Source organism: Delphinus delphis, chromosome 9 (assembly GCF_949987515.2).
Source record: "Delphinus delphis chromosome 9, mDelDel1.2, whole genome shotgun sequence".
NCBI classification, from domain to species: domain Eukaryota; kingdom Metazoa; phylum Chordata; class Mammalia; order Artiodactyla; family Delphinidae; genus Delphinus; species Delphinus delphis.
This window is the reverse complement of record NC_082691.1, coordinates 24,926,905-24,943,256: the sequence shown is the minus strand read 5'-3', so window position 1 is coordinate 24,943,256 and position 16,352 is coordinate 24,926,905. Positions and strand designations below refer to the sequence as shown.

The window sequence follows — 16,352 nt, the reverse complement described above, 5'->3', positions numbered from 1 at the left end:
TTGTGAAATTTATTAAATAATTAATTAGACATATTAAATATTATGTACATAACTCTTCATAATTACATTTTATGTGTATATGCAGGTGTGTATACAGACCTATACACACATGTATATATGCACACACACACAATTTCTTTGCCCAACCTACTGTCAAGGTGATATTTATCTGAATTGGTTTTGGGGAATCAACAACAACAGCAGTGAAACTTAGAACTCATATAGTCAATTTAAATCCCAAATTATATACGGTCAAATATATATTCAGTCAGAACCCATGTGTCATCAGTATAATTATAATACTTCTATCATTAGTTAAAATTAAATGTGACTACTAAAATTCTGGCATGTCTGGCACAAACGTGCCATGTCTGGCACGTTTAACTTTTGAAGAGGAGAATATTAAAATAAATTAAAAGTTGAAACTGTTACACTATAGGAAATTTAATAGATTTTTCCTGACGCTAAGTATAATAGATCTTGCCTCAAATGCGCATATACCCATAAAATCTTTTAATCCCTCATGATCTACAGTGTCCCTTCATATAAGCAATACTTACAGTTAAGTATAAAATGACAGTAAAATTGTAATTTATACCAAATTGTTTTAAGCCAATTAGAATCATACCCATCATTACTATCCCTGACCTACAAACAATTAAAAAGGATTATAAAGTTCCATATGCTGAAAAAACTAAAATAGAATTACCTCGACATTTCATAAGCAACAACAGGAAGAAACCAATGAGATTTTCCTTGAAATAAAAGTAGGTAATTATATACACATTACTCTATATAAAATAGATAACCAACAAAGACCTACTATGTAGCACAGGGAACTATACTCAGTATTTTGTAATAACCTATAAGGGAAAAAAAATCTGAAAAAAATACATATAAATATAACTAAATCACTTTGCTGTACACCTGAAATTAACACAACATTGTAAATCAACTATACTTCAATAAAAAATTTTAAGTAATTTGTCAAGATTGTGATGCAGTAAATATCATCAATAAATGTGATTGACAGAAAGGCAGGAACTTAATTTTTCTTTCATTTAAAAAAATGCTAAACCAATCAGATCAATAATGTATTTGCTTACAGGTTCAACATCTAAGTACGTGCTATGTTCCTCTTCATTTGGACTTAAGCCTTCAACAGGTTCTGCAATTTCAGGACTTGCATGTAGAAAATGAGGAAGTGAAATGTACACAGGTTTTCCTGAAAACAAGTTTTAAGAGACAATTGGGATAAATCTTTTTCCTCATTACGCGTAGCACTAAAAAGATTTCCTTGAAAATAGATTTTTAAGTTAAAAGAAATGCAAAGTTGGCTTTGAATACTAAATGGGGAATGAGGGTGAGGGAAAATTATTACATCTAATCACTTTTGAGCAAAAATAAAATATAAGCTTCTGCATCATCCTACTAACCATTCAGTTGATGTCTGTCGTTTATCCCTTAGGTGTTTATTTTCAATATGTAAAGCTTAGCTGCTGAACACAAATTTACAACCACATACCTTCATGTTTTAGGGAGTAATATGTCTGTGGACTGAGAATTTAAGAGGCTTTTCTTTCTTTATTCTCACCCACTCCAATATGAAAAAGGTGAGCAAAATAAGATAGACTCCAAATTTCGTGTTTGAGTCAATTCTTCTTTCAGAGACATCCTGAAATATATTTATTTTTATTTACCATTTTCTAGGGTAGAAAAAGTTAGAAAAACGTCAGATGGGTAAGTTGGGATGCTCAGAGTATTCTGAGAATTATTTTCATTTTACCCTAAATCTAAAAGGAGCACAGGGATTCTGCACAACAAAGAAAGCCATCAAAAAATGAAAAACCTACCTATGGAATGGGAGAAAATATTTGCAAAACACATATCCCATAAGTGATTAAAATCTAAAATATGCAAGGAATTCACACAACTCAAGAACGTAAATAACCCAATTAAAAAGTGAGCAAAGGACCTAAAGAGACATTTTCCAAAGTAGCACAGGGAAATATCAGTAGGGTTTTACCTAATAATAACTAAGCTTTGCAACACTGAAACAACTGGGAGCTTGAAAGCAGTACAAAAATCAGAACAAAAATATCTTATCATCACCTTTACTTTCTGCCCTTTTTACTTTCTCACTTTAAATTTCTGGTGGAAAGGAAACCTAGGTGAAATTTACATTTTAAAGAAAAATGCATATTATGCCATGGATTGTGACATCAAGACCTTTTACTCACCGTCTTTGCATTTGCCAATATCTAGCACACCATATAAGGTACAATTTTTGGAGATAATTTTTTCTGTGCAGAAACAGTGGTTGTCTGGATTTTGAAGTGGAGATGCAAAAGCCAAGGATGGAAGGATAAATCTATACACAGGGATTCCTTTCAGATTAATTTCAGCTCCAAACACAGCATAGAATGATCTAAACACAGATAAGAAAGACCTTCATCCTGGAAAACTGAACTTCATTATGGAGATTCTGTTTTTCTTATTTTTAAATTAGAAAAACTGGATATAATCTTGTTAGAATTCTTGCTTAAGTCTTAGGAAAAATGTTCTTGTGATATTTTAAGACACACCAGAACTCAGTACCTGAGTATGAGCTCTTCTTACCTTTGTTTTCAAAAGCTTCTGAGAATAGTTTTTGCTTGTGAACTACCGTGGAGTATTTATACTGAGGACATTTCTCAGAGTTAGTTTCCTTTATAGAGTAAATATATGACTTCCTCAAGTCCTCTATTTGTGCCCAGTTTAAATGAAAGAAAATAAAATTTCAATCTTCCACAACTTAATCCTGGAGAGAAGGGCTGCTCACTTCCTAGGGTGTGTGCATGTGGGTTTTGATACATGTCTCCTATGCGCCATCATTTACCAAGTGTCCACCATAACCTCAGCAACGTACTGGAACTCAATACATAATATTTCTAATGGCCAGATAATTCTGTATGAAGAAATGCTACTCTCTTCAATTTTATAGATAAGGAAAATATTCAGAGATATTAAATACTTGCCCACACCACACAGTGTCTAGAAACAGAGCTAGGATGCAAGCATACCAGTGTGGGTGCCAGTGCTTGTGTGATAGCTACTGGACCCCATCAATTTGAAAAGATGCTGTAGTGTCAGCAGAGCACATGAACATAGTTCTGTGACTGTGGTATCACCATCTTGGACATTTTTTAAAATTGAAGTATAGTCGATTTACAGTGTTCTGTTAGTTTCTGGTGTACAGCAAAATGATTCAAATATATGCATATATATTCTTTTTCAGATTCTTTTTCATTATAGCTTATTACAAGATATTGAATATAGTCCCCTGTGCTATAAACTAGGACCTTGTTTATATAGTAGTGTGTGTATATGTTAATCCCAAACTCCTAGTTTCTCTCTCTCCCACTTTCCCCTTCGGTAACTGTAGGTTTGTTTTCTGTGTCTATGAATCTGTTTTGTAAATAAGTTTGTTCATACAATTTTTTTAGATTCCACCTATAAGTGATATCATACACTATTTGTCTTTCTCTGTCTGACTTACTTCACTTACTATGATAATCAGTAGATTCATCTGTGTTGCTGTAAATGTCATTATTTCAGTTTTTTATGGCTGAGTAATATTCCATTGTGTATATATACCAGATCTTCTTTATCCATTCATCTGTTGATGGACATTTAGATTGCTTCCATATCTTGGCTATTGTAAATAGTGCTGCTATGAACATTGGGGTGCATATATATTTTTTAATTAGAGTTTTTGTCTTTTCCAGATATATGTCCAGGAGTGAGATTGCTGGTAACCGTAGTTTTATATTTTAAGGACCCTCCATTCTGTTTTCCATAATTGCTGCACCAATTTACATTCTCACCAACAGTGTAGGAGGGTTCCCTTTTCTCCACACCCTCTCCAGCATTTATTATTTTTAGACGTTTTGACGATGGTCATTCTGGCGGGTGTGAGGTGATACCTCACTGCAGTTTTGATTTGCATTTCTCTAATAATTCGCAGTTTTGAGCATCTTTTCAAGTGGCTGTTCTCCATCTGTATGTCTTCTCTGGAGAAATGTCTATTTAGGTCTTTTGCCCATTTTTTGATTGGGTTGTTTGTTTGTTTGTTTTGACACTGAACTGTATGAGCTGTGTGTATATCTTGGAAATTAAGCCCTTTTGGGTCACATTGTTTGTGAATAATTTCTCCCAGTCTTTATGTTCTCTTTACAGTTTGTTTATGTTTTCCTTTGCTGTGTAGAAGCTTATAAGTTTGATTAGGTCCCATCTGTTTATTTTTGTTTTTATTTCTATTGTCCTGGGAGACTGACCTTAGAAACCACTGCTACGATTTATGTCAGAGAATGTTTTGCCTAGGTCCTCTTCTAGCAGTTTTATGGTGTTGTGTCTTATATTTAGGTCTTTTAGCCATTTTGTGTTTATTTTTGTGTATGTTGTGTGGGTGTGTACTAACTTCGTTGATTTACATGCACCTCTCCAGCTTTCTCAATACCACTTGCTGAAGAGACTCTTTACTCCGTTGTATATTCTTGTCTCCTTTGTTGAGGGTGAATTGTCCGTAGATATGTGGGCTTCTTTCTGGACTCTCTGTGCTGTTCCATTGATCCATATGTCTGTTTTTCTGCCAATACCACACTGTTTTGATTACTGTAGCTTTCTGAAGTCTGGAAGGGTTACGCCTCCAGCTTTGTTCTTTTTCCTCACAATTGCTTTGGCAATTCTGGGTCTTTTGTGTTTCCATATAAATTTGATGATTATTTGTTCTATTTCTGTGAAAAATGTCATGGGTAATTTGTTAGGGATCACATTAAGTCTGTAGACTGCTTTGGGTAGTGTGGCCATTTTTACAATACAATAAGTCCCCTACATGCAAACCTTCAAGTTGTGAACTTTCAAAGATGCGAACATGCGTTCATATGTCCAATCACATAAGTTAGTTCACCTGTCTGGCATACATTGTCACGTGTGTGCATCCTCCACAAGTGGTTGTGCTTTTGTGTACTTTACTGTACACTACTGTATAGAGTACAGTAGTGCAGTATCTGTATTTCAAGCCCAGGATGTCCAAAAGTAAGAGTAAAAGTGGCGGTGGTATGTAGCTGGTGCTACTGTACTGTACTGTAAGATTGAAAATGTTTTCTTTATTTTTTGTGTTTGTTTGTTTTTTATGTGTTATTTCTGTGAAAAGTATTATAAACCTATTACAGTACAGTCCTGTATAGCCAATTGTGTTAGTTGGGTACCTTGGCTAACTTTGTTGGACTTACAAACAAATTGGACTTACGAATATACTCTTGGAATGGAACTCGTTCGAATGTAGGGGACTTACTGCATTAATTCTTCCAAGCCAAGTGCATGAGATATAGTCATTTATTTGAATCATCTTCAGTTTCCTTTATCAATGTTTTATAGTTCTCAGTGTAGGTCTTTCACCTCCTAGGTCAGGTTTATTCCTAAGCATTTTTTGGATGTGATTTTGAAAGAGATTGGTTTTTTACTTTCTTGTTCTCATATTTCATTGTTAGTGTAAAGAAATGCAACAGATTTCTGTATGTTAATCTCGTATCCTGCTACCTTGCTTTTGTGTGGAGTCTTTAGGCCTTTTCTATATAGAGTATCATGTGATCTACGTATAATGAGAGTTTTACCTCTTCCCTTCCAATTTGGATACCTTTGATTCTTTTTCTTGTCTGATTGCTGTGATGGGGACTTCCAATACTGTGTTGAATGTAAGTGGTGACAGTGGGCATGCTTGTCTTGTTCCAGAATTTAACAGGAAGGCTTTCAGCTTCTCATTTTTGAGTATTATGTTGGCTGTGGGTTTCTAATAAATAGCTTTTATTATGCTGAGATATGTTCCCTGTATATCCACTTTGGTGAGAATTTTTATCATGAATTGATGTTGAATTTTATCTAATGATATTTCTGTATCTATTGAGATAATCATATCTATTGTGACATTTTATCTTTTCTTTTGCTGATGTGGTGTATCTCATTGATTGTTTGCCTATGTTGAACTATCCTTGTGGCTCCAGAATGAATCCAATTGATCATAGTGTATGATTCTTCTTATATATTGTTGGATTCAGTTTGCTAATATATTGTTGAGGATTTTTTCATCTATATTCATTAAAGATATTGGCCTGTAATTTCTTTCTTGGTAATGCCTTTGTCTGGTTTTGTTATCAGGATGGAGGTGACTTTATAGAATAACTTTGTGAGTGTTCCCTCCTCTTCAATGTTTGGAAGAGTTTGAGAAGGATCGGTATAAGTTTTTCTTTGTATGTTTAGCAGAATTCCCTAGTGAAGCCATTCAGTCCTAGACTTTTGTTTGCAGGGAGGTTTTTTGTTTGGTTGTTTGTTTTATTACCAATTCTATTTTACTTCTAGTGATCAGTCTGTTCAAATTATCTATTTCTTCTTGATTCAGTTTTGGTGGGCTGTATACTTCTAGAAACTTGTCCATTTCTTCTCAGTTGTCCAATTTGTTGGCATTTAATTGTTCACAGTGTTCTCTTATGATTTTTTGTGTTTCTGTGGTGTCAGTTGTTATTTCTCCTTGTACCTTTCTTATTTTGTTTATCTGAGTCCTCTCTTTTTTCTTCTTGGTGAGCTTGGGCAGAATTTTGTTACTTTTGTTTATCCATTCAAAACACCAGCTCTTGATTTTTTTTTCTATTATTTTTTTAATAGCTATTGTATTTATTTCCTCTCTGATCTTTATTATTTCCTTCCTTCTGTGCATTTTAGGCTTTCTTTCTTCTTCTTTTTCTAATCCTTTTAGGTGGTAAGTTAGTTTGAGATTTCTCTTGTTTTCTGAGGAAGACCTATATTGCTGTAAACTTCCCTCTTATGACTGCGTTTGCTGTGTCCCATAGATTTTGTATGGTTGTATTTTCATAGTTGTTTGTCTCAAGGTATTTTTAATTTCCTCTTTGATTTCATTGTTGACCCATTGTATTTTTAGTAGCATGTTGTTTAGTCTCCATGTAATCATTACTTTCTCATTTCTCTTTCTGTGGTTGATTTCTAGTTTCATGCCATTGTGGTCAGAAAAGATGCCTGAAATAATTTCTAACCTCTTAAATTTGTTGAGGCTTATTTTGTGTCCTAGTATGTGGTCTACCTTAGAGAATATTCCATGTACACTTGAAAACAATGTGTAGTCTGGTTATTTTGGGTGTAATGTTTTGACAATATCAATTAAGTCTAACTGTTCTATTGTGTCGTTTAGGATCTCTGTTGCCTTATTGATATTCTGTCGTCTGTCCATTGACGTCTGTGAGGACTCTGTGAGCACATTGAGAATGAGGTTGCTCAGGTGGAGCCACGCCTCACTGTTTTACTAGTTTAGTAAGAGAAAAGAAATGTTCTTGCTTAGAAATGAAGAAGGAGAAAATGATTTTCGTTATGCAAAGTATCCTTCTGCAACCTTCAATTTTTTAAAGACTTAATAAACATATTATGAATTCCATATTGTATTTATTCTTAATACGGCAAGAAAAACTTACCTAAATGTATTTTATTTTTCTCAAATAATATGATTATCAAGTATGATCTTCTATGCCTGTGTTTTTTCACTTGGAGAAAGAATTCTGATATATAGGAACATATCAGTTTCTTTGTCTTACCTGCAAATGTCAGAGGAAAAGAATTGCAATACCCGGGTCTTCTCAATGAAAGGTGGAAATGAGGCTCCATCTGTTTAAAAATCAAGCAAGTGGCAAGGGATTAGGTGAAATATGTGTCCTAGAAAAATCTAGAAATCTTAATTCCAGCATAGTTAAGAGAAATAGAATACAAACTGTATATATAACATTAAAATTCTCCAGTAGCCACATTTTAAAAATAAAATAAGTATCAGGTATATTTTATCTAACCCACCATATCCAAAATATCATTTTAACATGTAACCAATATAAAAACTAACAAATCTCAAGATCCAGTGTGTACTTACAGCCTATTTCAATTTTTACTAGCCACATTTCAAGTGCTTAATTGTGACACATGGCTAGTAGCTACTGTATTCAACAAGTCTATATACTATACACATTCACTGGTATCCATTCATATTAAATTTTCCTACTCCTTAAAAATAAATGAAAGTTTAAAAAAACAATGGCAAAACCACATGTTGTTAAAACTGTGATTGTGTTTGTTTTTGAAATCCCCACCCTATCTATAGAGTAGCACTTTTCTTACCATGAGGTTCATTTAGAACTCCTGTTTGGTAAATGGTCTTCTTACTTTTAATAGTGATTCATTCATCTGCCCTAATGGCTGATTAATATTTTTTAAATCATTTATTGAAGTTCTCTCACTAAATAGAATTTCCTGAAAATGGTTGGAAAAATATACACATCAAACTAAAAAGGGCATTTGTTGAGTTTATTGAATCTCTGCTATGGTTATGATCCATGCACACACTGGATATAAGAAGAAATAGTTAGGTAATTCCTCCATTTGCTCCACAAATCAATATTACCAAAATGAGCCACTACTGAATGTGTTTGTTCAAAACAGTAAGACCCATCCTTCAGTTATGAATACCACACTCTTTTTCTTATAACTGCACTAACCTTGTGATCTTATTACATTTCACTTATACTCTTGTGATAAGTGAAATACAACAGATGATCACAGTGAATCAGCATTGAGAGAATGAGATATTAAAGATTAGCTTAAACTCCCCAAACAGGTCCCTGAATGGGCGTTGCCTACAACTGTCTTCCCAACACCTTAGCCGTAAAAGAAAAGAATACATTGAAAAGCTTTAAAAAATCATTTGAAATATCATCGAAGATTATGTATTAATGACACCAGCAATTACCATGGGTCATGATCATAAGATAGCTGATATTAGCAGGGCTCTTTTTTAAATGCATTCAAATGTAAATCAGTGTTTTCCTTTTCTGTCTCTTTAAGTTTGTTGAAGAAGATAGAGGAAGTACATCTAAATCATGGTTAAAACTCCTTGGAACCTTTTCCATTTCATTAGTCTCTTTTCCCTAGTGCCATAACCAAAAATCTCTCTCACAGGGATGCCATCAGAGTCCTCTGGCCTGTTCAGTCTACCTCTGTTCCTAGTTTGTTTTACATCTATTTTCTTCTTAGATACTTTTAACTTCATGCCTGATACTCATGTAGTTATGTTATTGTCATTAATAAATCCTCTACCTCATTTTTAAAACTTCTTTCTTCTCAGTTTTGGACAAAACTGTTTAATTTTTTTTTCTTAAACCCATAAAGACTCCTTTACTATTTAGGAGAAGCACAATATATTTCTCTCTGTATCTAAGGATACAGTATGAAGTTTATCGTTATGAAATTACTAGAGTTAGTGGTATTGGGACACTTGACAATTTATTGGCAGAAATGAACTACTTAGAAAGGAATTTCTTCACCCAATTCCATGACTCAAAGCACTACAAAGCAAACTCAACTGTGGTTTTGCTGTTTTTTCTTCAAGAGAGTATTAAAAAATTAAATCAACATGCAAAACTCAGTAATACCTTTGGAAAAGTAAACATTCCCCATGTTTGCTTTTTATTCCCTACCTTTTACATAACTTTGTATTTAACAGTTTTCACTTTCATTATATTGCTTTCCTATGAAGTATTGCCTAACTAGCTTTGTAAGCATTATGGTCTGCTTCTGCTTTTTAGCAGCTGAGAGCTCACCTCCTGGTATTCAATTCCCATTGCTTTTTACAATCTTAATTCTTAAACTCATAGGCATATATATACTTTGCTTTACTTCAAGAAGAATAGTAAGCTGGATCTAACCACGCTTAAATCTAAGTACATAGTACTTTCTTTCTTCCTAACTCTAATTCAGGATGTTCATTTTTGCATACATTTTTCATGGTTAGTACACATGTAAACTTGTTTTTGTTGCTGTTGTTGTTCTTTTCTCTCTCTTTCTGACCATCTTCTTCAAAATAGGTGGCTCTGCTTACAAGTTCACTGATTCTAACTCAGCCTGAAATCTTTGGAGGCATGTCTTACCTTTTGTAATTATCCTGATATTTTAATTCCTTTAATTTTAAATTATTATCTTTATAGTATTTACAAAAGATGTGAACAGTAACCACTACTCTAAGGTTTTCTAACCCTTTACTTCTGTGGTCAGGAAGGAGTTCGTTAAGTTTGTACAAAGCAAACGTTTCCCCAGAAATGCAGTAAAGGCTCATCCTCGATGGTTAATCTTGAGAAATTCCATCACATTAGACAGACATTTACTAAACCTACATAAGAACAGAGACTCTGAATTATGTTGCAGGGATACAAAGATAGGCAAACGCATATACTCAACACCCAGAACATTGTAGGTATGGAGGTGGATTTGTGGGAGAAAGGAGTTGGTTTCATTGTGATTATTACCACAAAACATATGCCCTTGGGCTTCCCTGGTGGCGCAGTGGTTGAGAGTCCACCTGCCCATGCAGGGGACACGGGTTCGTGCCCCGGTCCGGGAAGATCCCACATGCCACGGAGCGGCTGCTCCCGTGAGCCATGGCCGCTGAGCCTGCGCGTCCGGACCCTGTGCTCCGCAACGGGAGAGGCCACAACAGTGAGAGGCCCGCGTGCCACACACAAAACAACAACAACAACAACAACAAACATATGCCCTTACCTGTACCATTAATCATGTCACAATAACTTGGCCAATAGGAGAGATGCCTTAGGAATAAAAAAAATAGAAAATGATATTCTTATTTCAAGGGCACCTTTCTCACATCACTTTGTCTATTATGATTCAGTACTTCTGCTAAAATAATAAATATTGATTAGACTAGATGTGACAGGCTAAGTTTAAGAAATGTTCTAAATCATTTGATCCATGTTTTGTTTGAAGTTTCCATTTTGTTGAGTTAAATGAAGTGCCTGAAACCATTAAGTGATCAGATTATAAAATAAAAACTGCCAAATGTTGTTAGAAACAACATGGAACAGAAACAGTTCTGCAGAAAAGAAAATTGAGAAACATTTATCAGACACTTAGATCTTTTAGGGGAAAGTTTTTTTTCCCAGTGGGATTATTTCATAGTATGTTGCATTCAAACTGAATAGGAGGAAGATACTAAATGGATAACTGATGTAGACTCAGTATGAGGGAGAAGAGGGGAGTGTGGAGGAGGAAAGAAAGAGAAGCAGATGTTGGATCAATCGAGATTGGAAACATAGGTAATTTATACTTTTCCTTCTCTTTTAACTCTTGCAATAACTGGCATTTAAGTAGGACAGAGTTTATAAATTTATGCGCTGGCATCTACAAAAGATATATATATATATATATATATATATATGGAAGCAATAAAGACAACAGTAGTGATAGTTTCTCTGCACACTCAGCCACTTTTTGGTGATGGAAAATGGGTTTTTCACACTCCTAACATACCATCCAGTAAGATGTCAAGGCAAGCTATTGCTTCTTTTTTAAACAGAATAAGTGATTAATCATGCTCAGTCTTGCCATGATCAGTTAAATTAACCTTGTCATAATCTTAAACTCTCCTTAAAACCTATCTGTAATATTGAAATAGAGGAAATGCTCATTTTCCTCAATACAGAGATGTGATTCCCCTGAAGTGAGCATTTAGAAGTGTTTGTTTTCCTCCATTAGACTTTTCTATAAAAAATATGTGACTGTGGACTCTGTGGAAGAAAAAGGACTACACGAGTGAGCGTTTAACTGTTTTAAGCAATTTTTAGATAGGAACTCAGTGTGAGGCAAGAGTTACTTAAAATATTTCATCTCTTGATTTTGATTACTTTATTCTTTGTCAGGAAATCACTGATCTAAAACTCATTTTAACTTTAAGGAGGAAAGACTTTCTCCCTTGATATTTATTGGGGTTCTTCCTATTTTAGACATATGATGAATTTGGTATACTCCAGATAAACAGGTAGGAGCTAGGGAAAAATAGGAAATCATGGCTATGTGAACATATCTCATTTTACTACTATTTCACAGGAGGCGTGCTCTTTGTCTTCAAGTTTAATATGTCAATTTTAGAACTTGAAATACTCATTCCATTTTTTCATTGATAAAGGTTTAAAAAAGCTGAGTTATCAATATAGAAAATTATTTCAAGAAAATGTTGAAAGGGAAGGTCATGAAAGCATTGGCATGGATACATTGAGCTTCCACCTTATGGCACATTTAGTCACGTTACTGGAATGAGCAATTTTTATATTCCATGCTCAGTAAAAAAAAAAAAAAAAAAACACCCAGTAATATATACTTTTCAACCTGCTAGACACAGAGTTGATTTTCTTCCTTTTCATTTGTGGTTATGTAATTGTACGGGTGCTTGATAGTGCCTGTTATGCAGCAGAGATGGAAGTAGTCCCTTTAGATTTCTTTATGTAAGAGACCCTGTGCATAAATGTCAACCCTCAAGTGGGGCTGATACTCAGCACCTATGCACTAGTGTGACTAGTCATCACAACTAAAGGGTTAACATCTGGCAGAGCAGGAGTTTCTAGAGCTGAGATACAGGCAGGTCTGTTCCATAGGTTGGTGCCTGTGCATTACCAGTTGTTAAATAAGTTTCTTACCTGCCTTAGAGTATCCTAGTGACACACACACACACATACACATACACACTTTGCCTGGATACTTACTTTTTGCCTTTATATGTGTCAATTATGGCAACTTTGCTTATGTCATCTTTTCCATTGAAAACTTTATAAACTCCATCTGCAGTATTGTACTGAAAAGATGCATACAAGAAAAAATTACTTGTAGAACAAGCCATATTTTCCAAGTTATAAAATATGTAATTAACTCACTTTTGCATTTCTCAAACACTGTTTATAATTATTTTATGTAATTTGAAATATATATGCAATAAAGTTTTAAAATTATTGGTCTTTAACATTTTAAAAAGACAGAATATGAAAGGTACCTAGAAATAAGTGCTAGATGCTGAGCAAAGGAAGAAAACAAATATAAGAAGCTGATGTGATCCAACTCTATCACTCTTTGCCGTAATTAAGCCAGAAAGGCCATTTTGATCACTCCTCCTATTATATTGAGGTGACGGGATAGTGAACAAAACCTATGAGAACTGTGACAGATTTCTAGAAGTTTTCTCAACGTTATTATTTCTAATAAGTGGTTACTAAAGATTAGGTACACAGAATTAAAAACAGAATTAGCCAACGAAAGAATTCAGAGTATTTAGTTAAATACTAGTAACTGAATTTTTTATCCCTTAATGCCTTCTTAATTGATATATAACCTTGCAATCCTAAAAAACCATCTACAGTAAAATAACAACAGTGAACTGGAGAATATAACTAATGTCACATACAGTGCCAAGTGAAATCATGGTCAAAATTTCAATTCACTAGTCAGATTATCCTATTTATAACTTGAAACATTAAGGTATAACTAAGTACATCACCAAGTTCACATTTTTCTTAATCTCCAAACTGCCATTTCATAACTTTTGTAGATTATAGAAATTCTTTTCAACTAATTCTATGAAAACATGACATTGCTGATGTATCAGTCTCATTGTGTGCAATTTTGGCTAAGTTTTAAATATTCAGTACAACAAATTTGTAGGATGTCTAGAGAAGGAAGAATGACATGACGAATATATTTAACATAAATAAATAAAAATGTGGCATTAAACTTGATTTTTTTAGACAGGAAATCAAAAACAGTGCTCAAAGCCTTGCCAGCTTACAATCTAATTTTAGACAGTTATATATTTATCAAAGAGTGGAAATTTGATTAAATGTTCAGTTTCTTAATTTTAAATTAAATTGTTAAAAAAAATTTAATTGTTAAATTCAGATAAGTAAATTTTCCCAACCAGGAAAGCTAAACCCATGTGAGATGGAGACTTAAAAAACTTAGAATATGTATTCCCAGATCAGAAATAGGGTTAACACACTAAATGATAAAATTATGAATTAACAATGCCATTATATTTATCCAATTAAAGTTTAACAATATTGACATTCATATTTGGTACTCACAGGGTAAAACACACCAACTGTAGTAGGAACCGGGTATGGAATCAAGCTCAAGAATGGATCCTTATAGCCCCATAATAGTTCTTTCAAAGTTCTCTTTTGAAACATAGAAGAGTTTGATTTTTTGATAAAGATATTGACTATTATTTGAACAAATGCGCTTGGATAGAGATGGGGCACAGCCTACAAAAAAAAAAACCCACTGTTTAAGACACCAATAGCTATATCAGATTTTTAAGAAGAAATGGATAAATAGTACAATTAAGTTTGATAAAACAACTTTCAACTGTTTCTTTAAAATTACTGCCAAATCTTTCCAGGACTAAAAGTGTAATTTTCTTCATCTCTGAATGATTACTTTTCTCTGTCTCAGTGTGAGCCACAAGAAGAAGATTTCAAAGTTAAATCCTACTTTTTTAAAATGATACACTTTAAGTGGTCTTCTCAATTCAGTTGATTATTCTATGATCTTGTCATCTTTCCAAATGACCGTAATTCAAGATAATGCCAAATGAACCCATTTTCATAAAAATGACAAAAATAATATTTAATGATAGCTCTAATCATGAGATTAATTACAGAGGATTCTAGAGTATTTCAAAACCAGTAATTTCGCTGTTTGTCTACTCACTGCTACAGCCAGATTGAGAACAGTGAAAGTGTCATTCTCGGTTCCAACTGATAGTGAGGGTTCAAAGATGGCACCGTTGGGCTGTAGGAAAGAGACTGTGTGGGTCTCGGAGTCATGGGTTATATTTTCCTTGTCTAGATAACGAACTCTGCAAAAAAAAGTAAATAAAATTCAAAATAATTGTTGCAAGTGAACATTAAGTCTCAAGTGCCGTTCATTCATGCAACAAATAATTTTTGAGTGCACAGACTATGTCAGAAATTAGGCTAAACAGGTAGGTTAAAATGATATATAAGCAAATGCTGAGTTTCTAGCAAATCAGAGAAGGTGGGGAGGGGTGGGTGGGGAGGTGTCTTAGAGGTGCAGAGCAGGGGAGAAGGAGTACGCGTTATTATAGGAGTTTACACAGAGTCTGTGGGAAAACACAGAACAGGTACAAACCCAGGCTTGGGATGGTTATGGGGGGATAATGGACAAGATACAATTCCACATAAGTGGTCTGAATGACAAGGAGAAGTTTAGTTAGGTAAAATAGGGTAGAAAGTAGCATGTAGAACATTAAGGAGTAAGAACATGGTATAATTTTAGATATGCAAATTTTTTTTTTAAATATCTGTATCGGAGTATAATTGCTTTACAATGGTGTCTTAGTTTCTGCTTTATAAGTCAGAAAGAAAAACAAATACCATATGCTAACACATGTATCTGCAAACATTTTACTATGGTTGGTTTACAGAGTTAGAGTAAGGAGAGTGGTGGAAATAAAGCCACTAAAATAAACAAGATCTCAAACACAAAAGGGTTGTGTCCTGTACTCAGATATTTAACTTTTTATCCTGAGGGTCAGGAGGAGACAGCAGAGAGGTTTAAGGAAGGGAACAGTAAAAGCATGTCTTCTTACATAAGAAAGACTGTTCAAAGTGCACAGCCTTGCCAGCACTGTTTCTTTCATAATTTCCAGTATTTTAATGAGAAGGATAACTAATGGAATATAATTTCCACTTAAGAGATCAATTCCCCTCCATCTCTGCCTCATATATTGTATACTTATTAACTCTAAGCTCCTGGCTCTAAAATCTGTAGGCAAAGTACCAACTACTTTTTAGGAATGTGGTGAAAGGTCATATTATGGAAAAAAAAATCTTTTGCCAGTACAAGATATTTACTGAGATGAAATAAGGTAGACGTTGCATTATCATATATTTGAATGTCTATTATTTGAGGCTACAGTAGTTATCTATTATTATTTAACTAAGATAAAGATTGAAAAAAACATGGGACTGAAATGTATAAAACATAACAAACCAAAAAAGCCACACATTTCAATCAGGTACAATACCTGTAGGGTTGGTATTATGAGTGTTTTTTTAATTCCCACAGTGCCTGCTACTTGGTAAGTTCTCAACAAAAAATTTTGAATGAATAAATTAATTAATACCTCACATTAATATCTCAAAAGAGAATTCAAAAAAGATATAAATATGTTTTACTTTTAATATAATTTCTTCAAAGCTTTATTATTTACTTTTCTCTGAGTACTGTAGACATACAAAGAATATAAAAATCTGAAACAGCAGCCAGGACAGTCTATTAATAGTCAATTACTATTTCCTCTTAGATAATTGTATTTTAAACTTATATTACATATTATTAACATTTAAAATTAAAATGCTCTAATTTTCAGGAACATTTATGTGTATATAATAATTGAGATAACAGCA

General features: G+C 33.7%; 1 protein-coding gene across 2 annotated transcripts in view; it reads right to left on the bottom strand.

The window, feature by feature from the left end:
• The window catches only part of LOC132430956 (platelet glycoprotein 4-like), a 56,366-nt gene that overhangs the window by 5,293 nt on the left and 34,721 nt on the right, over positions 1-16,352 (bottom strand). For both annotated transcript variants that reach the window (XM_060020331.1, XM_060020332.1), the window contains exons 4-10: positions 14,632-14,779; positions 14,004-14,183; positions 12,636-12,724; positions 10,642-10,688; positions 7,638-7,707; positions 2,241-2,428; positions 1,107-1,225 (exon numbers count right to left, since the gene is read on the bottom strand). In XM_060020331.1, coding sequence (XP_059876314.1) covers positions 1,107-1,225; positions 2,241-2,428; positions 7,638-7,707; positions 10,642-10,688; positions 12,636-12,724; positions 14,004-14,183; positions 14,632-14,779 — 841 coding nt within the window. The remainder of the gene's footprint in view (positions 1-1,106; positions 1,226-2,240; positions 2,429-7,637; positions 7,708-10,641; positions 10,689-12,635; positions 12,725-14,003; positions 14,184-14,631; positions 14,780-16,352) is intronic.